This window comes from Engystomops pustulosus, chromosome 1 (genome assembly GCF_040894005.1).
Source record: "Engystomops pustulosus chromosome 1, aEngPut4.maternal, whole genome shotgun sequence".
NCBI classification, from domain to species: domain Eukaryota; kingdom Metazoa; phylum Chordata; class Amphibia; order Anura; family Leptodactylidae; genus Engystomops; species Engystomops pustulosus.
In genome coordinates this window covers 95,836,837-95,860,288 of record NC_092411.1, presented here as the reverse complement: position 1 = coordinate 95,860,288, position 23,452 = coordinate 95,836,837, and the positions used below count along the sequence as shown (strand labels likewise).

At 40.2% G+C, this 23,452-nt stretch overlaps 1 protein-coding gene across 1 annotated transcript in view; it reads left to right on the top strand.

The window, feature by feature from the left end:
* CASTOR1 (cytosolic arginine sensor for mTORC1 subunit 1) overlaps positions 1–22,682 on the top strand; it is a 28,735-nt gene extending 6,053 nt beyond the window's left edge. The window contains exons 3-9 of the mRNA XM_072148807.1: positions 170–348; positions 8,213–8,342; positions 11,181–11,304; positions 14,298–14,405; positions 14,642–14,724; positions 15,889–15,983; positions 20,939–22,682. Of these exons, the coding sequence (XP_072004908.1) occupies positions 170–348; positions 8,213–8,342; positions 11,181–11,304; positions 14,298–14,405; positions 14,642–14,724; positions 15,889–15,983; positions 20,939–21,004 (785 nt within the window). The 3' untranslated portion in view covers positions 21,005–22,682. The remainder of the gene's footprint in view (positions 1–169; positions 349–8,212; positions 8,343–11,180; positions 11,305–14,297; positions 14,406–14,641; positions 14,725–15,888; positions 15,984–20,938) is intronic.
* Positions 22,683–23,452: the final 770 nt, after the last annotated feature.

The following is a 23,452-nucleotide window of genomic DNA, read 5'->3' as shown; positions in this document are numbered from 1 at the left end:
TGGATTTTTGAACAACCCTGGTATAATAAACTGGACCACAATATTGTAGAAATTCAGTATAAAAATGTTTTGCAGAATGTATTGCTGTATTTGTTACACTCCAATAAATCTGTATTATGGAATTAAAAATATTCTATATAGTGTTTTAATGTAGGCCTATTTTTAACAGAGTTGCCACAGTCAGAATTTCTACACGTGGCCGAAAATACTTGGAGGGTCCTGAATGTGCTGTCCAATGGAGTCCAGACTGGAGGTGTTACAAAGATTGCTAAGTCAGTCATTGCTCCACTCGCTGAGCACAACGTTTCTGTGCTGATGCTTTCAACGTATCAGACTGATTACATTTTGGTAAGATTGTAAATATAAAGCTAAGTGGTAGTAAAAGAGGGGAAGATGGTGTGAAAATGAGCAAATGGCCATGAATTATCCGTAAAGTGTGTCACATCTTGCAAAAAAAATAAGCCCTCCATATGTCCAAATTGCCAAAATACCGTATATATAATATATATATTTTTATAGCCTATGGTGCTCCTTCCCTTAAATGCCCGATGGCCAAGTTGTTATGGGTTCGCTAAGACCCCCATGCCATCTCATGCAGTCCTATAGAAGTAATAGGAGTGTTTGCTCACTTTAATCACAGACTGTTATCTCCAATCCAATGTAGAGGGATAAGTACAGTATATAAGGTGATGGTGCATTTAAAAGCTTTGGAAAATCTAATTAAATGTGTGTGTTTTTTTTTTCTTACCCCTCTCCTTCTTCTGACTAATGACTATCATAAATAGTCACCAAGTTTTTATAGCCAAAAGTGGTATAAAAGCACAATAAAGAAAGTTTATTTCCCTGTAGTGTATAATACCTTAGACCTCACCAAATCATTGAAATGAAGAATTGGCAAGATGTTGGATAATGTGCATTTAAAACTAAAAAGTTTATTAGATACTCCTTCAAATAGGAGCACACAAACTCCTTCACAGATAAAACTGTTTGTGTTAAGTTTAGCAAAAGTGCAGTCCTGTCCTGATAGCATGTGAAGACGCCTTTATACAGGTAATTAGAGAAATTATAAGTTTTGCCAAAAATCCTGTTGTCTCAGAGGGTCAGTGATTAGAATTTGGTGGGTAGTCCCGGACAGTAGCCTCAGGGTTGCGGGTTCTGACGACACATAAATGGATTCTTATGTTCATTTTTTATTTTAGAAATCCACAAAAACTGGTAACCAGCTGTCCTTGGAGTCCTGTAAATGGACTCCCACCCTTACAAAGGCAGAACCTTGTATTGTACCCTACTTTGTATAGTAGCAAAATAAAAGTGCTAGTTTTAATACACTTGCATTGTACAGCTCTTAATAATTGTTTCATTTTTAAAACTGGATCGGTGACAGGTCAATAAAACACTTTAGCTGCTCAAACTAAAAAAGCAGCTCCCTAGTCCTCCCCCCAGTTATAGCACTGTTAAATATCTAACTTTATCGGCACATACTGAAAAGCCAGGAAAAACTTAAAGGGAACCTTTCACCAGGAGACCCATTTTTAGCACTCCCCCCCAGTCCCCACAGAGCATGGTACATACACTGTATTTTGTATTAAAAATTGGTTTTACAGAAAAAAAGATATGTTATATTGTACCTTACATTAGCATCTGCTGTGTGACTAGGCAGTTGCCCAATGGGAGGGGCTGGAAAGGAGCAGTCCCCCCCCCCCCCACCCTTGGGAAACAAGTGACCTTTTCAAATATATGAATAACTCCCCTCACTCGGGATTGGCTGTAGAGGAGCAGGGGGCGTCACTAAGCCCAGTGATGGGTGTTTTCATAAATTTGAAAAGGTCACATGGAGGAGCTGTTCCCCAAGGGTGGAGGGGAAACTACTCCTTTCCAGACCCTCCCATTTGGCAACTGCCTAGTCACACAGCACATGCTAATGAAAGATACAATATAACATATCTTTTTTTTCTGTAAAACCAATTTTTAATATAAAAACACTTTGGCAGTGTATGTACTATGCTCTGTGGGGACTGGGGAGTGCTAAAAAATGGGTCTCCTGGTGACAGGTTCCCTTTAAGTGCGTAGCTGTCCGATCGACCGACCTAGCTTATAGTGGTCCAGCATATTCATGAGGGCTGTCCAGGCACACACCCTCAATTTAGCTTCTCCTGGGGGGGGGGGGGGCCATGCTTGATGTTGCTGTCACCACCTCCTCAGACCTCACCCTCATGAATAAGCTAAGTCAATCAGTCAGACCGCTACATATTGGAGTATTTCCTAGCTTTTCGGGATGTCCTAATACAGCTAGAGATTCAATAATGCTATAATTGGTGGAGGGCTAGGGAGCTTCTTCCTTTTAATATGAGAAGCTAAAGTGTTTTATTGACCGGACAGTGTCTCTTTTAAGTTGAACTTGTATGGAAATAGGAGCAGGGATAGTTCATGATGACTTCAGCCTGGGTCAGTAAAATACAAGCATCCAGAGATCTTCCCCAGAGGAATTTTCTATTTTGATTACTTTAAAAAAAAAAAAAAACCCTCTCATACTTTTTTTTTTTTCCCCTCAACTATATATGGATGACTCTGTTTTAAAGAAAGGGCAAAGAATGCATTTCAAATCCAGAAGGCTCAGCTAGTAAATAATTTTCATCTTGCGGTTAATATCATTTATAGAGAACTTGCTGTTATATTCATTAAGAAGTGTCGCTCTGCCTGTTAATGTAGAGTACATTTCCAGGGACAAATTAGCAAGGCCTGATAAAATGTAACCAAAGCACTTTATATGCCGTTAAGTGATTATAGTCCTTTGTTTGGACTAAAAAGTTAGAGGTCATTGTCCCTTCATTACATTTATTGTATTAATATTAAAAAATAAAACTTTTCACTTGGTGTCAGACATATTTATATGTTGCGTATTTTGGCCCTTACTAGAGTTAAAGGTGTATAGCCCTGTGCATCAGATGAGTCAGCGTAAGTGGACATGCTTAGTTGACTGCCTATTCTCTGCTCATAGGTCATCTGCATACTTTTTTTTTTTTTTTTTTGCCCGAAAAAAACTGATTATGGATTGATGCCTTTCATTAGGATATTATCATAGAAGTCAATAGGAACCAATAAACTGATGTAAAAACAAGGACATTTTATCAGTTGTTTTTACATTTACCACGTTCTGCAGACTAGACCTCTGTTGGCCAAGTTTTGTATTTCACATCAGACCAAATATTAGCACCACCTTAAGGTCACATGGTAACCTTGGCAGCCATCTGAGACCAGTGGAAGAAAGTGGCTACTGAAGTGACTATGGGGGTCATTTATGATTATGATAATAATAAACTTTCAAACGGATAACTGGCAGAAATTTTTTCTTTTCCCTTGCTGCGCCTCAATTTATGAAGTGTCTGTGCCAACACTTTTATTTTTAACATTCATTTTGAGGTGCAAAATAAGAGCAGCTGAAAGGAAGTCTAGGAAGTTCTTAACTTTTAAGTCCATGCTCCAATTCATTAAGGGTCCATTTACACGTGGTATGCCCGCCCTGTGGGCATACCGCCGTGTGCTGGAGAGGAGGAGGAGGTGACCCCTCCTCCCTCCATAGAGAATAGCGGAGCATGCTCTATCTTTTTGCAGTGTGCGGGCTGGATCGGTGCCACACACGTGTGGCAATGTATCTGCGCTGCGCCGCTATTGCCGTCTATGGGGATGTACATGCGGCCGCAAATTTGTGGCCGCATGTACGTCCCCGCAGACGGCCATGTGAATGTGCCCTAATCGCTCTCACCAGAAACTTGCACCCAATAAAAAAAAAATATAGCACAGTTGCCGCACCACACTGTGCCCAAAATAATAAATGCCCCTCCAAGTATTGTGGGTTGATGGAGCAAGACAGGATACATTGGTCCACATTTATCAAAAATGTTGCAATCTGCATCGGAAGGCCACTTTCATTCCAGAATTTTGTCGTATTGGGTATAGTGCAGCCACAACACAGTCGTGTTGTGAGAGACAAATGTGTCGTGGACACTTCACAACTACATGTGCAAGCGGTGCTCACTAAAGTGTGCAAAGTCAGACATAAACCTGGCGCAGAAAGCTTCTGAATACCAGTTTTAGCACTATTCAAAGCCACGCAGTTCCTGGGGGTATAGTTGTCCGGTAGTGCAGGTGCCCGCTAGATATACCATGAGGCCACAACTTCTCAATATATTTGGCACATGCAGGGGGAGACGTTTACATCAAGCACTGGCACATGATTTACAAGCATGTGATAATCCTCCTACTTGTATATTATCATGTGGTTGCTGGGATATATATATATATATATAAAATATTATATTAGTTTATAATGTTTGTTACATTCTATTAGTAGAATGTATCCAACATCAAAATGTAAATGGACATTTACAGTGTGTATATATTAATATGTAAAAAAAAAAAATACCCAATTAGGGTAGATATGCAGCCAAAGTAGGGGGTAAAAACAGAGTAACACTAACTGAAAGACAGGTGTCCATTTTTTTTTTTTTTTTTTTTAGCCAGGAATCGTTAAGGTATCATTTAAATTAACAAGCACTATGTCTTCAGTTACTGTCAGTTTAGCTGATATTATTATTTTTTTTAACAGCGATAAATAACGGAAAAGATGACAGAAATGAGCCTTACATGCTGGTGTGCCTTCTCTGGCAGAATCGGTGAGCCGTAGGGGCTCCAAGATCCATAGGTTTTAATGCAGAATTTTTAAAGCCTTATATTCTTAAAAACAAGGGCATAAAAAAAATGAAAGACCGAATACTGCTTCCTTGGTGTGCACATCTGTGTGCTTGGTTTACAGTCCTTCATCCTTGTGGTATCCTTTAATGAGAATAGTGGTCCTATAAAAGGAGCAACAAGTTTAGCATACTCCTTATAGCATCATTCAGTTTTGCTGTATTGCTAATGTTAGTGAATTATGGAGCTCATATATCTCCAATATTGCCATTGAAAATTAAGATTAGCAGGGCGCATGCTCACCTTGCAAATGCATCCATCGATAATGATTTCTGACGAGGATCATCATCATCCCATCCCATATCCATCAATCCATCATCCCCTTTTCTAGTTTTTGTAATTGATATGTAAAAAAATTGTACCAAGACTCGAAACCATCCATCCAATCAATAGTAGAAAAAAAACAGCAGCACTATTTACCATATGTCTACAGCAGCGTTTTCGCTCCGAATGGCTGGATTTTTTTTTTTTTTTTCAAGCCATTAGGAGCTAAAATACTACTGTGGACTTGTGGTAACTAAAACGTCTTTGTTTGTTCACTCAAACCCTTGGAGTTCTGCAGATTTTTGGCTGAATATGTAGTGTGTTGCCCCAGTGTGTTCAAACAAGCTAGCAATTCTGTACTTGAGATTTGAATGAAATAGTCTGTGTAGCCCTAGTCTAACTTATTGTCTGAGTACTTGACCAGAGCTGGGACTGCCAATCCTGGTGTTCACTATAGATGTGTCCTGATATAACATGTAATTTTGTTCTTGTTTACGGTACATACACAGCTGTTACCCATTGACTTCCTGAAGATGGCCATATTTAGCTTGTTTTTCTCCTCAACTCCCTAGTGGCCATAATCCTGCTTCTCGTACAATACTTGTTTCCTTTATTATTAACCTTTTTGAGCTTAATATAGATCTATAACTATAATGAGACTAACAGGGGCGGACTGGCCGTTAAGCCCACCGGGGGAAATCCTGGTGGGCCGACTAGTTTGTAGCCGCTCTGGGGACAGTCTCTGACTGGCGGGGCTGGTCGAAAAATTAAAAAAAAACCATTTACTCGCCTTTCCGACGCTCCGCTGATGCAGTACGCCCGGCGGTGATGGCTCCCTGTGCGCTTAAAGCTGTCACTGCCGGCCCGACTGCAGACTGCTTCGAGGAAGTGTCGGAAATGTGCGAGCATGTTTTTTTTTTTGTGCAGGCTATATACAGGGGACTGACTGGCAGTAGTAGTAATAGTAGTTCTATTCTAGTACATAGGGGGCGGTAGTGTAGTAGGGTTTTTTTTTGTGTGTACTCATACCGGAATTAAGCTTCTTTTTTAAAAGAACACAACTTAATATGTATAATATAATTATATGTGTGTGTGTGTATTATATATAATATATATGTTGTGTTCTTTTAAAAAAGAAGCTTAATTCTGGTATTTCACTGCACTGTACATGTTGATTTAGACAATCTATAAACTGTTTTTGTGGAGTTTAGTAACTCCACCCACATCACATGGCCACGCCGCTAGTTTTGACCCGCTGCCCATGGAATGGGGACACTTTTACATTTTTTTTTTTTCCCAGGGCCACCTTAAAGTCCCTTTCTGCCCCTGGACACTAATGTGGCATAGCAACCGCTTTATATGGGGTAATTTTGTTCCTGGCCACTGCCCTGGTGGTACATTAGAAGGCTGCAGGAACAGTTTATAGAACAAGGAATGGTGTGACTGAACTAAATGGAGGCAGCATTTAGGATCGTAAGTACATAACTTCTGCTCTTGATGCCAGCAGCAGAAATTTAGGTTTATGTGCACTCAGTTTTTTGGAGACACTCCTACACTTTCAAAAAGTCTCTTTATAAGAGAACATAATACTATAGAGGATGTTTGTGACTATAACTTAGAGGACCTGTGAACCTGGAAAACCCACCCACCAAATGTGCCCTCCATAATCCTCTCCCCAGCCCCTTTCTCCATAGTCATTTAAAAAAAAAAATTATGTCCAGTAAATTCATTTAAACCGTTCCGACCTCTTTCTTAATAAGAGGATGGATCGTGTATCTGGTGTGCTGGCAGTCGCCGGTATTCATTAGGGGGTGTGCCGACACACCCTCAGCACGCCCCACATTGTAGGAGAAGCCGGCCGCATTTATCGCATCGATCTCCGGTCGGTAATGTAAGTCCAGGCTGCGGCCGCAGCCACTGTTGGTGCGGTCGCACTGCGGAGAGACGGCAGCGATGCAATGCTGCCGGCTTCTCCTAAATGTGACCGCTGGCGGGGGCATGCTGGGGGTGTGTCGGCACGCCCCATTATGAATAAGGCCGACTGCCAGCACACCAGATACTCGATCCGACCTCTTATTTAGTAAGAGGTCGGATCAGTTTAAATAAATTTACTGGACATAAATTTAAAAAAAAGGCTAGGGAGAAAGGGGCTTGGGGGAGGATTATGGGTGGCACATTTGGATGGTGGGTTTTCCTGGGTGACAGGTCCTCTTTAAAGGAGATCTACCACCAGGATGAAGGATTGTAAACCAAGCACACTTACATGCTGGTTTGTGCCCCTCTGCCAGGATCCACTCTTAAAGCCTTCTTTTCTTAAAAACAAGGGCATAGAAAACTTAAACAATTATTCAAATGAGCCTGAAGGGCTTCAGGCTCCATCAAAGGAGTATTCCCACAAAGACAAGTTTCGTAAAAATACTCTGGATTACAAAATTCAAAACACATTCTTTAATTCACTGTTATTAACAAAATATAGCATTTTATAGATAATTCCTACCTGTCTATCATTCCTGATGTACACAATTTCAGCTTCCGACCCTGCATCTGTCTTTAGGGTTGGCAGCCATCATTCCTGAGGCTGTGGAGCTGAGCTTCTCTCTGCCTCTGCTCCCTGCAGCGGTCCCTCTCTTTTTGCATTCCAGGACGAACTCACACTGATACACACTGACTTCCTGCCAGCAAAAAGCAGCAGTGAGAGGAGAGCTACAAGCTACAGGCAGATAAGTTCTTTATCTGTGGAGGGGGATAGTGTGATAGAGCAGAGATTTAAATGAGCTGACTGTGTCATTGTCTGTCATTGTCTCTTTGTGTCAGATACTAGTGAATGTTCAGAAGCTAAATGCAAGTGAATATAAACCTGTACCCTGATAATCTAACCACATTGTCAGCACAGTGTAACAGAGGAATTATGAAGTGATTTACACTGACCATCACTAAAACAGCATTAAAATAGAGAGGTTAAAAGTGATCTGTATTGTGTAAACATCACTAGGGGATTGAAATTTCATTTGCATGAAAAAAAAAAACTGGGCAAAAGGAAGTTATAAGAAGGGCAGATCCTGCCAGAGGGGACGCACATCAGCATGTAAGGGTGTTTGGTTTACAATCCTTCATGCTGGTGGTATATAACCTATGACTTAATAGATCTTTTTTTTAAATATTAAGCTTAAGTGACTCCTGCTTTGTTCCCTTTTCATAGGTGCGGGAGGATGACTTGCCTTTGGTTTTCCAAACTCTCTTGGGAGAACTTACAATTTACAGAGAAGAAAATGGAGAGTTGGTCCGCTTGCATCTCGGGGAAACCACCAATGGCATAAAAACCAGGAGCTGTAAGTGACTTCTCGTAAAATTGTTAGGGAAAGAACAACCTTACCATGCTTACCATGCTTACAAGCTTACCATGCTTGTGTAAAAAATATAAAGTGTTTACAAGAAAATTTATTTGAACATTAAAGTGGATTTTCCAGGGCATTAAAAAATATTATATAAAACCATAGTGTTCCTTTGGTGGGGATGGAAGGGTGGTGTACTTACAAGTAATCATGAGATAAAATGAATGTAGAAATAATATAAAAAGGAAAGACTTCTAGTAATAGTTATTACATTTCAATATGCACAGAAACCCTGCTAACCTTTTATCAAGATTCAGTGTATCCCCTTCTCCTTCTCCTCCACCCATAACCCCTTTTTAAATGTGCCCTAGTGAATACCTGCTCTGTGGGCAATATACTAGGAACTATTCATGACCTCTTACTAAGTCCTTTGACTTGCTGGCATCCGTGAAACATGGGTCCAGCATGATGACTCTGCCTCCCTCGCTGCATTGCTTTATGGTGGCTTTAAATTTTTCTTACTGCTCCAGACCTGAGAATAGGCAGGGAGGAGGGCTAGGCATTCCTCCTGTACCCTCTCACTTTCCCATCTTTTGAGGTCCACACCCTCAGACTTATCCACCAATTCTTTGTTTAGCTGTAGTATACCATCCTCCTGGCTCACCCTACCAGTTCCTTGACCACTTTGCTTCTCCCACACTTTCTATCCAGTGAGGTTCCAAGCATCACCATTGGAGTTTTTAATATCCCTGTTAACACTCGGCTCTTACCATGAACTACTTCTCTAGATCTTTCACAACTCTCTGATTGTGAAAGTGTCCAGGTTTTTTTTTCTCTGCTCGCCATACTACCTGCATCACTGACCCCATCCCCTCACAACTCATACAGTCTCTTTTCTCTCCCTCTCCTCATCCAGTGACATTAACTACCTACTAGTCTCTAATCTCCCTTTTATCTCCAAACTTCGGGAAGACCTTCTGTTCCATAATGCCCAACCCCTTATGATCAATAATAAAAAGGTCTTTAAAAGGCCTATTCTTCCTACTTTTTGGTAATGAAACCACATGTCAACAAAAATGGTCAAATTAAGATAAAAATATAAACCAATGAATATACAACAACCACCCTACAATTTTAAATGGGAGCATTCCTTACACTTTCTAAATCAATCAAGGGAGTTTATTAAGACTGGCATTTTAAACCCAAGTCCCCAGCCTCTTAGTAGATCCAGGCACAATCTCTGCTTATTCAGACCTGTTTAGACTAGGTCTGATCTGGTGGAGGCTTTTGCTATAGTCTGCTATATGTGGGGAGGAAAAGCCCCAGAACTGTAAGGGATTTGCATGCCCTCTCCTTTAGAAAATTGACAGAGTAATCTCCCTATTTGGATTTTTGTGGTTTTTCTGCACATATCGCTGAAGCAGATTATGTGTCTGGCTGTCACAGTAATGGCAACATCCTACTGTGGGGATGATTTTTTTCATAGTGACATAGAAGTAGGTCAGAATTGATGGATGGGATAATGGATGGAGGCAAATACAAGACATTTCTGGAGGGGAAACCTGTAGAGGCTCCAAAAGATTGGTGCATAGGTTCACCTTCTAGCTGGGCCTTGACCATAAACAAGCAGCCAAAGCTACAGTGGAAGGGTTTGCTTCAAAGCACATTTATGTGTTTTTAAATGGCTGTCACTGTCCAGACCTAAATCCCATTGAGTGCTCTGACTTTAAAAATTGTATTCATAATCTGACTGAGCTACAAGTATACTGCAAAGAATAAGCCTACATACCAGCCTCTAGATCTGATAAGCTGGTAGAGACTTAACCCAATTGACTAACAGCGGTCATTGCAGCTAAAGGTCCTGCAAAGTATTGGCACTCCTAAGTATTGACCTAGAGGAATTGCTATGTAAAGGGAACCTGTCATCAAAAATTGGCTTAATAAACTAAACCAGCTGAACATATTCTCGATCATGATTATCTTGATGATGACCCCAAGTTTGGCCATGAAAGAAACGACTTTGAAGTCAGGTGTTAACTGGTATAAAGTCAGGGAGGTGGAGAATTTAACACTGAAGTCAAGTTGCCCCACCTGTGAACACCTCTGAAATCACGTGCGGGACTTCAGGAGAACTAATCAATTATGTCCCTGGCCAATTTCTGTTTACTGCTTCGCTTTAAGCACGCTATGACAATTTAAAACACTTCTTCTTTTGCACTGTAGTTGCAGTAAATGACCACAGGATGGAGTTCCAGTTCAATTCTTTTTAGTACTTAAGCAGCTTTTTTTCCTTCAGTTACTGCTGGTATAAACAAACCTTTTCTACCATGAAAATCCAGTTTGATAAACCAGGGACACTTTCTCATACATCCAGACACCGTAACCTTCTTAGATTTGTTATGCATGGCCTCCTTCCTCCTAAAATCAAATTGTAATATTGTTCTAATGAGCATGAAAGGCTGTTAAGGATGATAACAGTCCCCGTCCATGCTGCAGCTTCACAGGCTGTTGCACTGTCTACCTCTGCTCCCTCAGCACTCTCTCCCACCACTCACCTAATCTCATGGCCGCAGAGGAAGTTTTTAGCGCACAGTGGGAGGGGGGAAAGTGCTCCTACACATCTATACAAGCTGACGGGCTTGGGTAACCGCACCAGGACCCCTTTGGGATCATTAGCATAACTTTTACAATTTGATTTTAAAGTGGATATGAAATCTAAATCTTAATTTGTGTTTTAAATAAACAAGTTGGGGATGGAATACTCTTAAAGTCAGGAAATTAAATTAAATTGTGCTGTGTTTATGCTTTTAACAAGTTTACACTTTTATTTTATAGTGTTTAATTTGACGCTGCATCCTGTGCAAAGTCCTGCAAACAAGTTTTGTATTCTGACATTGGATCGTGACACCCTGCCATCCATATCTACCATTCTGTTAGATGTCCTGTTTTACTCCCATACGTGAGTGAATTATTATGTATAGCTCTGACCTTATATGTTGACTCTTTTTGAGACTACCCCCTGTGAAAATGGGATTGTCCCAAAGAGTCTTTGCTACATAGCAATATGTAGTTGATGGTGACTTCTAATATTATTACATTAGCAGTTTCATCTTCCTGTTACCTTTTGTGTAAAATATTTTTACATAAATATTAGTGCTATTTGTTTCTTAGCAAGTCTCTCCATTTTAAGCAACTGTCCTGGAATAATAGTCCTGCATAAAATCTGAAATGGAATAATCAGATGTGAGTGCCACCCCCATTCACGTCTTGCATATGTCTATATAGTGTAACATTTGCAAATGCACAACATGGCAATGTTAACAGCTTGATTTTTCAATATGGAATTGGCAGCAACAAAAATAAATCACAACAAAGGAGCAAGCGTATGATTTGTGTTGAACATTCTCTCCCCGCAGAAAATGGTATAATCCATAAACCTCTTTGACAAATCAGGAAAATGGCTATGTAGCATATTATGAATGTGGGGATATTGCATTGCCTCCTTTTATTGTGTTAATTTATAGGGGGAGACTTATCGCTGCCTCTATACCAGTTTTCTGTTGTAGGGCAGTGAAATCACTAATTATTGAAAAGCCTGCAAACTTTTGTCTCTTGGTGTATCTGGTGGGACGTGGGGGGGGGGGGGGGGTCACTATCATATGCGGCCCGAATGAGCGTTGGCAGATGAGAAATCTCCCCCAAGTCTTAATATTGTTGAGATCATGGTACTACCTGAAAATGTATACATACAGTACTAAAGCATCTAGCCCTCTTTATAGATGCACATTAGTATACATCAACCACAACTAAATCTTTGTCATATAATCCCATCAGTAATTATACCTTGACCCCTGTGAAGATGGACTAGACATTACAGATTCCTGGAACTTGAAATTTGCTACAATGGAACTACAAGGTGTCTTGGTGTTTTTTTTTTTTTGTTTTTTTTTAAATTTATTTACATAGTCTGTATGTATGCATGAAAACGAAGGAACTCTATCATTGACCATACTTTTGGTTTCAAAGAAAATATACCATCAAAATAAAACATAGTTACTCGTAGTTCCATGCACTGTGACAGGGGTTTCTTATATTTGTTATCCATGGCCTCCTCCCTTCTAAAATCAACTTTTAAAATAATGCTAAGAAGGCAGAACCGCTCTGGGGGATGTTACCAGAGACCCTCCATGCTGTAGTTGATAGGCCCCTTGCACAAGATAATATATGGCGGTTGTATGTTATCTGCGCGAACAGTGCCTAAAATACAGCCGTCATAGGAGTACATTCTGCATGCTCGGTAAAAAAGAGCGTAGCCCAGGAGCATGGTGAGGGGAGGGGTGAGGGGAGGGGTGAGGAGTGCTCATCCTGGTTGTACCATGCTTTCGTGTTGAAGAAGCCTTGCACTGGGCAGTAGCACCCCCCACCACTGTATGAGATTGCAGTAGGCAGACTGAGGGGGAGGTGCCAAGGGAGCTGCTGAGACTTATTCTGGCACAGTGTAACGGCCTGTGAAGCTACAGCATGCAGATGTTCTGGTAACCTTTATGGCTTATTGGCTCTATCATATCTACTGGAATGGCCTCCTTGCTCATTAATAAACTTTTAAAAATCATGTTAATGAGCCTCAAGGGCTTTTGTTGCTGTCACCCAAGCCCCTCTGTGCTGTAGATTCACAGGCTGGTTAGGTCTTTGGAGACTTCCCCCTGTCACTGCTAAAAACTTTCTCTGCTGCAATGAGATTACATCGATAGGAGGGAGTGCTGTGGGAGAAGAGGAGGAGAAGGGCTAGACAGTGTAATCTGTAGCATGGAGTGGGCCTGCTCACATCAGCAGGAGCCATTCATGCTTATTAGCATAATTTTAAAAGTTGAATTTTAGAATGAAGAAGGCCATGGATAACAAATATAAGAAGATTGCCACAGTCATGTTTCCTGGATCTATGAGAATTGTCCTTTGTTTATCATACTTGATTTCACAAATTAAAAAAATATATATATATACCCAAGTGTATTAGCGTACCCGAGCATAAGCCGAGATACCTCATTTCAACTGAAAAAATTGGGTACCTATTTGCTAAGTATAAGCCTAGGGTGGGAAATGCATTGGTCACCGCCTCCCCAGTGTATAGACGGCAAGCACATGCCCCCCAGGGTATAGACAGCCCATAACCACTAGTATATACCCAGAAGTCCCCTACCCCCAGTATATAGCCAGAAGCCCCCTGTCTAGTATAAAAAAATGGAAAATCTCTGTACACCTTTCCAACACACCAGCAGGTCCTTTTCTGTCTTCAACTCTGGCTCCGTCGTCAGGTTCCCGCACGATGCTGTAGCGTATACCATGACATCAGCCGCGGTGCACAAACTATGATATCTGCACATGGTGTGTGCACTGCAGTGCGCAGGGACCCAAACACTGAGCTGAAGAGGACCTGTGGGGGGTGTCGGAAAAGTGTGTACAGAAGGTTTTTTTTTTTTCCATAGACTTCAGGGTTTTTCAACTTTTTCTTTTTTTGTGTGTGTGTGCTGAAAAACCTCTGCTTATACTCGAATGTATATGGTACATAAATCTTAGATTTCGCTCTTGAGGTATCGACTTCCTTTTTTCTTTTATAGAGCTCCTAGTCCCTTTGCTTTCCTGACACCTGTATTGGGGGCTCAGTAAAATGTGAATTAAACTGCTCTCATTGTTGGTCAGGAAGCACTATAAATAGATGTGGGAACAAATTATTCACAGGAATTGACAGTGCATCAGAAGAAAGCAGATTTAGTAGCCAGTCCTAGTTTCATGTCCTGTTTTTAGGGGCTACAAGCACATCACTGCCCAGATCAGCTAAAAATAGAAAGGAAGTTGTCATTTCTATGTATTGAAACATCAAACAACGATGACAAACTTGTATATGGGAAGTTCTGGACTAATATTTTGCGATATTTATTTATTTATTTTTTGTAGGTTACATGAAGATTTGTCTTCACAGAGCAATCAATGCTTTCGCTTTTTTGCATTCTCCTTGATAGATGGATACATATCCATTGTTATGGATACAGAGACTCAGAAGAAGTACGTATCATCTAGTCACATTTGTAATGGAGAAAAGTTCTCTGGGAAAATCACATAAAACAGATTCAATATTGTGAATGTTAAAATTGTTCAGATTTTATGCACATGGTCTGTATTGAAAACCGGAATATGGTTTTAGTGTGTTCTATGTGCTCATGTTTTAATGAGGTCAGAAGTTTAGAGGAAAGGGGCGAGACAGATGTTCTGACGTTAATGTCTTTTGCAACTTCCTTTAGATTTCCCACAGACTTGCTTCTAACAAGTTCATCTGGGGAACTATGGCGTATGGTGAGAATTGGTGGACAGCCTCTGGGCTTTGGTGAGTTCCACTTATATTTTATTAATCATTATGACATCACTAGGGAAGAAAGACACACACAAAATACTAATCTCATTAAATTATAGGCCCTGACTTTTTCATGTCATCCAAGATTGCTGTCATATGCCACAATATTTGTTTTACAGGAACCTGTTCAGTCTGGTATCTGACCACTTAATCACAAACAGTGTTCAGCCTTCGTAATGCTTTTGTGGCTGAACTCCACTAATCCTACAAAATGGCAAAAGATGGACCTAGTCCATAGCCACATATGCATTAGGTATATATGTAAGAGAACCTGTCACCATATTTTCACATATACAGATAATGACAGGTTCCTATAGAGCCCTGTTAACGAACTGTCACCCTTCTTTTAGCTAAAAATTGTTTCCCTGATATCCACATAAATGTTATATTCCCTGGCATCATAGAAGGCTTGTCCTGCTGTGCCAGCCCCTACCATCAACTGCTTTTCATGTCCCCTGGCTCTTCTTAGCATGTCATGTGACTTCACAGGTCCTTAGGCCTCCTAAAATTGGCAAACTGTGCAGCATACATGAAATCACTGTAGCCTCTGCGGACTTCTACTACTGCCCATCCTCCATGGATTTCTACTTCTAGCCATCCTCTGTGGAGGCTGATTTTGTGTGATCAGATGCATACATGGGGTGAATGTTGAAGATGTAACAGGACTGTAGATGTCATTCTGATCACATGACATGAAGAGGCCAATGATGTAACATTGCATCAATGGAGAGGAACCATTTAGGGAAAAGGGCAATGCTTTTTAACCATAGTTTTTAATTATTTATGTTGGGTGGGTTAATTTGGGTGACTGCTTCTCTTTTAAAGGGAATTTCCAGGAATAATTATATCTTTTTTTTTTTTTTTTATAAATGCGGTTTGTAAAAAGAATAATAAACCTCTGAGTTTCAGGCTATAACAGACTCACAGCTGTGGTCAGTGTGGCACTGCTGGCCTCTGTATACAAACAGAAACTGGCATTGACTGAACAGGAGGCAAATAAGAGGTTAATTGGTTTTTTTTTTTAAGCGCCCCCTCTCCAACCATTTTACTTCCAGACAACCCCTTTTAATGTTCTGTATTTTTATTCTGTTTGTATTTTTGTGTATTGATGACTTACACTTGGATTTTTTTTAACAGATGAGTGTGGAATAGTGGCACAGATAGCAGGACCTTTGGCTACAGCAGATATATCTGCATATTATATTAGCACCTTTAATTTTGACCATGCACTGGTAAGTAAAAAGCCAGATAGATATGATGCATATCAAAGTCTTAAGACCCTGCGTAAATTTGTTGAAAAGGAAAAACTAAAATTTTGCATAGTGTTGACACCCTTTGCTATGACACGTGAAATTTAGCTTGGGAGGCAGCACATTTCTCTTGATTACCAACTATAGTAAATTTAGTTGATTTGGACATTATTTTGAGTGAAACACCCTTTGTTATAGAAGGTATCACTCCTAATAATGCATATAAAGGCAAACCCCAAGACAGGATTGTGTGGAGGGACAGATATGAAAAATCTGTGGGGCACTTTTGTAGAGCCCAATGGCTTTCAAAATCCTTCATACGGAGCCTACAACCTCTCAACTCACCCACAAGTATAAGCAGCATTGTGTACTGCACTTACACAAAGTGTTCAGACCCCTTTTACATTTTTCTTTGTTTCATTGGTAAGATCAAAAAAGTGTTTTTATTTTTTGTTTTTTTTTGCTCATTAATTTACACTCTGCAAGCAAAACTGAAATATCACATGGTCTTAAGTTATCAGACCCTTTGCTCAGTAATCAGTAGAAGCACCTTTTGAGCCAGTACAGCCATGAGTCGTCTTGTGAATGAATGATGCAACAGGTTTTTCACACCTGGATTTGGGGGATTCTCCACCATCCAACCTAAGGAAACTGGAGAGGATCTGCAAGGAAGAATGGCAAATGTTGGTGAAAGCCATTTTCAAGTCTCTTCAGAGATGCTCAGTTGCTCAGGTTAAGTCTCTGGCTGGACTCTGCACCCCGTTTTTACAGAAGAAAACAAATATAGATATTTTTGCTAATTTATTAATCAAGAAAAACTGAAATATCACATGGTCATATAAGTATTCAGACTCTTTGCTGTGACACTCTTCTTTAATTCACATGCTTTTCATATCTTTCTGATCCACCTTGCGATGGTTCTACTTTTTGTTGGAGTCCAGCTGTGTTTAATTATACTAATTGGACTTGATTAGGAAAGGCACATATATAAGACCTCGCAGTGCATGTCGGAGAACATAAGAATCATAAGGTCTAAGGAACTGCCCAAGGAGCTCAGACAGAATTGTTGCAGGGAATAGATCTGGCAAAGGTTACAAAAGAATTTCTGCAGCTCTCGGGGTTCCTAAGAGCACAGTGGCCTAAATAATCCTTAAATGGAAGAAGTTTTATCAGCCACAACTCTACCTTGCTTAGTTTGGCTGGAGGGCCAGGTCAATCGTGGGAGAAGAGCCTTAGTGAGTGAGGTGAAGAAACAGCCCAAGATCACTGTGGCTGAGCACCAAAGGTGCAGTAGGGAGATGGTTGACTTTATGGAACTTTCGCCTATCACTGCAGCGCTCCACCAGTTGGGGGTTTATGACAGACTCTCTCCTCAGTGCAAGACATATGAAAGCCTGCATACAGTTTGCAAAAAGAACACCTGAAGGACTCTCACACTATGGGAAATAAGAATCTCTGGTCTGATGAGACAGATTGAACTTTTTATTGTTCGTTCTAAGTGGCAAGTGTGGAGAAAACCAGGCACTGTTCATCACCTGCCAAATACAATCCCAACAGTGACACATGATGGTGGTGGCAGCATCATGCTATGGGGGTGTTTTTAAGCTTCAGGGGCAGAACAACTGGTTGCAATTGATGGAAAGATGTATGCGGCCAACTACATATTTCCTGGATGAGAACCTCTTCCAGAATTCTCTGGACCTCAGACTGAGTCGAAGGTTCACCTACCACCAAGACAATGACCCTAAGCACACAGCTAAAATAACAAAGCAGTGGCTTCAGAACAACACTGTGACTAATCTTGACTGGCCCAGTCAGAGCCCTGACCTAAACCCAATTGAGTATCTCTGGAGAAACTTGAAAATGGCTTCCACCAACATTCACCATCCAACCTGATGGAACTGGAGAGGATCTGCAAGGAAGAATGGCAGAGGATCCTCAAATCAAGGTACAAAAAAAACTTGATGCATCATTCCTAAGACTTATGGCTGTACTTGCTGAAAGGGTGCGTGTACTCTGAATACTTATGTTTAATAAATTGGCAAAAATATTTGATGTGGTGTGTACAATGAGCATAAGAAAAACTGTTTCATTGCAGCCAATTGGTAAGATCAAAAATAAGTGAAAAATTGAAAGGAACCTCAATACTTTCCTCACCCACTGTATGTGGCTGGACCATTCTACAACCTCGTGTCAACATCATCATCGTCTGTAAAGCTCTTGTGAGCAGGGCCCTCACTCCTATTGTTCCATATGACTGTTTTGTTCTTTTGTAATGTAATATTATGTTTGTATATGTCCCCTATGATTTGTAAAGCGCTACAGAATTTGATGGCGCTGTATAAATAATAATAATATAATTATAAATACTCATCTTTATGTGCTTTCCAGAAATGCATTTCATGTTTTCCAGCGACTGATCTTTTTAAATATTTATGTAAATTTGAAGGGGCATATCCCCCTTTTTAGGACCTATATAGCCATATGGCAGTTGTAAAGGGGTTAACTTTATTAAATAATATATAATGCCAACTTGAAATTAAGGCTCTACTCTGAGACGAGGTGTTCTCCTCCTGGGTATATCCATTTAACCAATCAATTATTTTATTTGTTTTTATTGGTATGTTTGTACATGCCCTTAAAATGTTCATAACTAAAAGGAAAAGGTGTAAACGATATTGTGATTCCATTGGATTAGTTAGCCCAGCATACCCCACCTATCCTTAGGAAGGTAGACGATCCCTTGCAGAAATAAAGTGTAGTTAATAGAAAACATCTGCAAAAGATAATCTGCATAAAGATAAAAAAAAAATAGAACTCTCCTTTTTTCCAGTTATCTGTAATTTATGAGCTTGTCAGATAATACTTTCTCTTAAAGTGCTTTACACAATGCTCTATTTACTTGTGGAGTTTGACATGGTAGACTGCCTTTTAATGTTAGAAGTTTTAAACAAAGTATTCGGGGCAGAAGGACCTTGGTGAAGAGGTGACCCTAAAACCAATGGTCTTTTTTGCTGATCTCCAAAGATCCTATCTGCAGGTAGGAGAAACTTTCAGAGGTTTAATAATTGGAGCATTCGCCAGACTGGGCTTTATGAATCTGCCCTTAAAAAAATTAAAAAAAAAACACAAGGGCACTGCCTGTGCAGCTAGCTCAAGCATGCAATTCATCAGGTGTAGTTGTGCTTGATGCCAGTCCCCTAATGGAGCCAATTGCAGCCAGGTCTTGCCATATAACAGGCACATGTTGCACTTGGGGTAGGGAGGCATAAGGCCATTGTGCCAAATGCTGATCTTGATATATTCCCCACAATGAGTATATAACCACTATACTTACACGTTTTACGCATAATGTGACACAATTCTTTTATAACAATAGACCTCACATGAGAGCGCAGAAGGATCCCATTGTTATAATCATTCGGCAGTCTAAGGTTCCTTGTACACGACCGTTGCAGAAGAGGATGGCAGGGAGAAGTGCTTACCCATTACCCCCTGCACTGGCCAGGTCACAGTACATTGAGTCATAAGCCCACATTTACTTATATCGTGCAGCAGGCGACACATTCATGAAGACCGGATGTGTTTTCATTAATTATTATGGTGCACTCAGTTCAAGTAATGTGCGCCATATTTTTGTTGGACTTGCTGGTCATGCGTGCGCAGGCACTTCATAAATACATGTGCTAATAGTTTGCGCATGTATTTCTGTGCAGTCCACATCACAATTCTGGCACAGACTGCCCCATAGTGTGCTCAATGTACTGTGATTTGGCGCCATAGATCTGTGATCTGGTCTGTGGCTGTGATCTGGTACGGTCAGATAATGGCCACAATTACGGTCATGTGCAAGGGACCTTATCTGAGGCAAACTCTGAAGAAAGTACAGTACCATAGAAGCACATGATTAAGATAAATATACACACATTTATGTGAAAATACAACACTCATCATGCTTTTAGAGTTTACACATAGATATAACACTTATACCGATCGATATATAAATACATTCACAAATGCATATCCTAACACATACACACATCATGAATTTACATGCAAATATAATGCCACACACAGATGCACAAACATATATACTACCACATACATACAAATATCATGCCTTTACATACACATGTGCAAGCGCATACATACAAAAATATATATACAAACACACTGAACACTCATCATGCACATAGATGAAATAAATGTACACACACCATGCACTTAATAGATGCATATGTGTAAGGATATGTAAACTCACTGCATGGTTTGTATGCGTGTATATTTTATCTGTATGTGCATGATGTGTGTCTGTTAGTAGATACATATGTGTAAATTAACACCCAGACACAACAGGTGCGCGCACACTCTTCATGCACTTAGAAGATGCATATGTGTAGGTATGTGTAAACTAACACACGGATATACATCATACACTTAAAGTTTACATATGCAAACCTACATTAAACACAAGGACAGCAGCAGCAGATGACACAGGGAGTGTAGTCACAGTTTTGTGTGCAGTGAGCCTTTCCCCCTCCAGTATGACCCAGCAGGTAGGAAGTGGAGGGAAGACTATCAGAGTGACCCACGGAGCTTCTGCAGGGAGTTTCGTTCCCCCCTACCTGCTCACAAGAGTTTGTGGTGATAGATCTGCCTGCGGCTGCCCTCATATAGCAACAGCAGGCTGATTCTTAACCTCGAACAGTGACTTGGATGGGTGTGGGCCCCTGGGACTATGGGCCCCCGGCGGTCTCCCAGCACACCCTAATGGAGATCTGCTATCAATTTTCTGAATTCTTAATGCCCTGTACTCAAATGTGCATTGTGTACATGGGGGTACGTCTCCAGATCTATCAAGTTTCTCTTGTTTTAGAAATGCCTTCTATGCATCTTTTAGCATAACATTTCCATTTTTTTTTATTTTTTCCTAATAGGTACCAGAAGAAGACATTGATTGTGCCATAAAGTTATTACATGAGCGGGAGGAAAATAAGAGCTAGGGTAAAATCTGCCTTGCTGCATCAGTGGTAGAAGTGGTGATGGAGCATCCATTTATAGTCTATTCCCAACATCTGAGAAGTGTGAGATCTCAAGCAAGAGTATGGACAGCGAAGAGAACGTCTTTCTCAATGGTGCTAGAGCAGTCTTTCCAGTGCCAATGAGCTTTATGGAACCGATCAGATATTTTGAAGACCGTTTCTTCTTAATGCCAGCAAATTGAAAATGATCAGAACATTTTTTGTTGTTTGCCTAAATAGCACTTGTTGAGTTTATAAGCAATGCTTTCATTTTGTGTATGTACTGCCTCAGCTGGGACACCTTTTTTGCATTTATTTTTTTTTCCCTCCACCACTACAGCCATGGTTGGCCTGTGAAGTCTGTAATGACCATGTTTTGGAGCACATGGAGATTTCATAAGACATTCAAACCAAGTGCTCCAAGTGTCATTAATTTCCCATTTAAAACGCTCCATTCTAGTTATCCAAACTTTGCTAATATATATATGTATACATAAAACCAGCTTACAATAGATGCTAATATGAGCCCTACTCTTTCTATTGCTAAAGTAGATATACCTCATGCACATTTTGCAAGCTCCACCTTTGCCATGTGTGGAGTCATTTGTAGTGAGTGCCTTATTTCATAAAGAAATGCTGCAGGGACTTTTTGTGGTTCCAACAATTTCTGTTACGTTTGATACTTATCACCTTTTTCCTTTTTTTAGGTTTATATTGGTGCCTAAAAACAGTATAAGACACTATTGAGCAAGGTGCTCATTTCTCTGTATACATATGGTAGGGCTACTTTTACACTGTATTTTGCAGGGTTTGTTGGAGATATGTTTTTTCGGACGTTTTCCTGATGTATTACTCAAATGCAGTCACAATGGCATAGTATTTGTGTGGGTTTTTTTTTTTCTCCAACTATCTTTATCTGGTTAGTGGCCTAGGAATACAACTGATTTTCCCTTTGCAAACACTGTGTGAAAGTTCAAGTAATAGAGGAGGGTTTTGGGATGTGGTGTACATGTTTGGTTGTAAAATGTATAGCTGTGCAAATGTGCCTTCACATTTCATTTTTTGAATGTGTTTTATTTTATATTTTTATGGAAAATATGCAAGTTCTGATTCCACTTCCTGTATCTTTATGTATCTCCGATAAGGGCTGTTGCGCACAAATGAGCTGGGTCTTTGTGCCAAATTTACCAGCTGAAAGCTGCCATGCCATTTACCATGCTGCAAGTAGAGGGACTTGGTTTGGGGAGATTTATCAGAAGCATCTGAGAGCAGATTGGTCGCCATGAGTAACCAATCAGAGCTCAGCTTTCACTCCGGCGTGTTTCCATGGGCTACTAGAATAGTTTTGTCTTGGACGTTTCTGATAAATCTCCCCCATTGTGTGCTATTGCCCTTACTGTAAATTCTGCAGACACCACTATGTATTCATATATGTTTCCATATGATTTGATTACATCTTTTTGTAGGAACAAATAACAGAATGACAATTCCATTGAAAAGTTTATTTGATGCTTGCACATGGTTGCCATTTCTACTGTAAGTTGGTACCGTGTTATGTGTGCATCTAGATGTTTCTCTGTATAGAGTACAATTTATACTTGTTTTTTTGTTTGTAGAAATAACATAAAAATAAACCTCTATTTTACATGTAATGGTGTAATATTGTAACCTTTCCTAGAGTCTATATTCTCCTGGGAGCGTGTGTTCTTGTTGGTTAAATGAAACCGTGCAAGCAGAAAATTGTCATTTTGGGACATCCCCTCTGTTATGATGAATTTCCACAGAAAGTGGCTGTTTCTATGTTTGTATGTATATGACTGGACAAAATGTGATCAGACCTCAGGTTTCTTTTAGTAAAGAAATGACTGTGTAGGACAAATTGGGCACGTTATTGCTTTAAGAGAAAGCTTAAAGGGAACCCGTCATCGGAAATTGTCCTAATAAACCACTACCAGTATGTTAACAAGCAGCTGATAGATCATGTTTCTTTCATGGTCCAGTGTGGTGCAATCATCCAGAAAATCTGCTTTGAAGTGAGATGTAAATTGGTTTAGTGAAGTCAAGCAGGTGGGGGCAAGCCTTCCCTTCCTCAGAATACCCCACTATAATTGATGGTCCTGCATCCAAGGACATTGTTGACAGTCGCGCACGTCAGTTACATTAGAGGTGTTCAGAGGCAGGGAGAGCTTAAAGGGGTATTCTCATCTGGGCACTCGCATTCAGTTTCATTAATCTGCCATATATAAACATTTCTTCAATTAGATGTTATTAAAAAAATGTTCCTGTGTGAAGATAAATTCTCATAAATGTAGCCATGTTGTCCCTTAGAAACGAGATAGCTTCCTCGGATACGGCCACCTCTACTGGAGTGATTGCACAAAGAAACAAAAGGTTATTGTATATAAAATGTCCGAGGAGTTACTCCAGGTC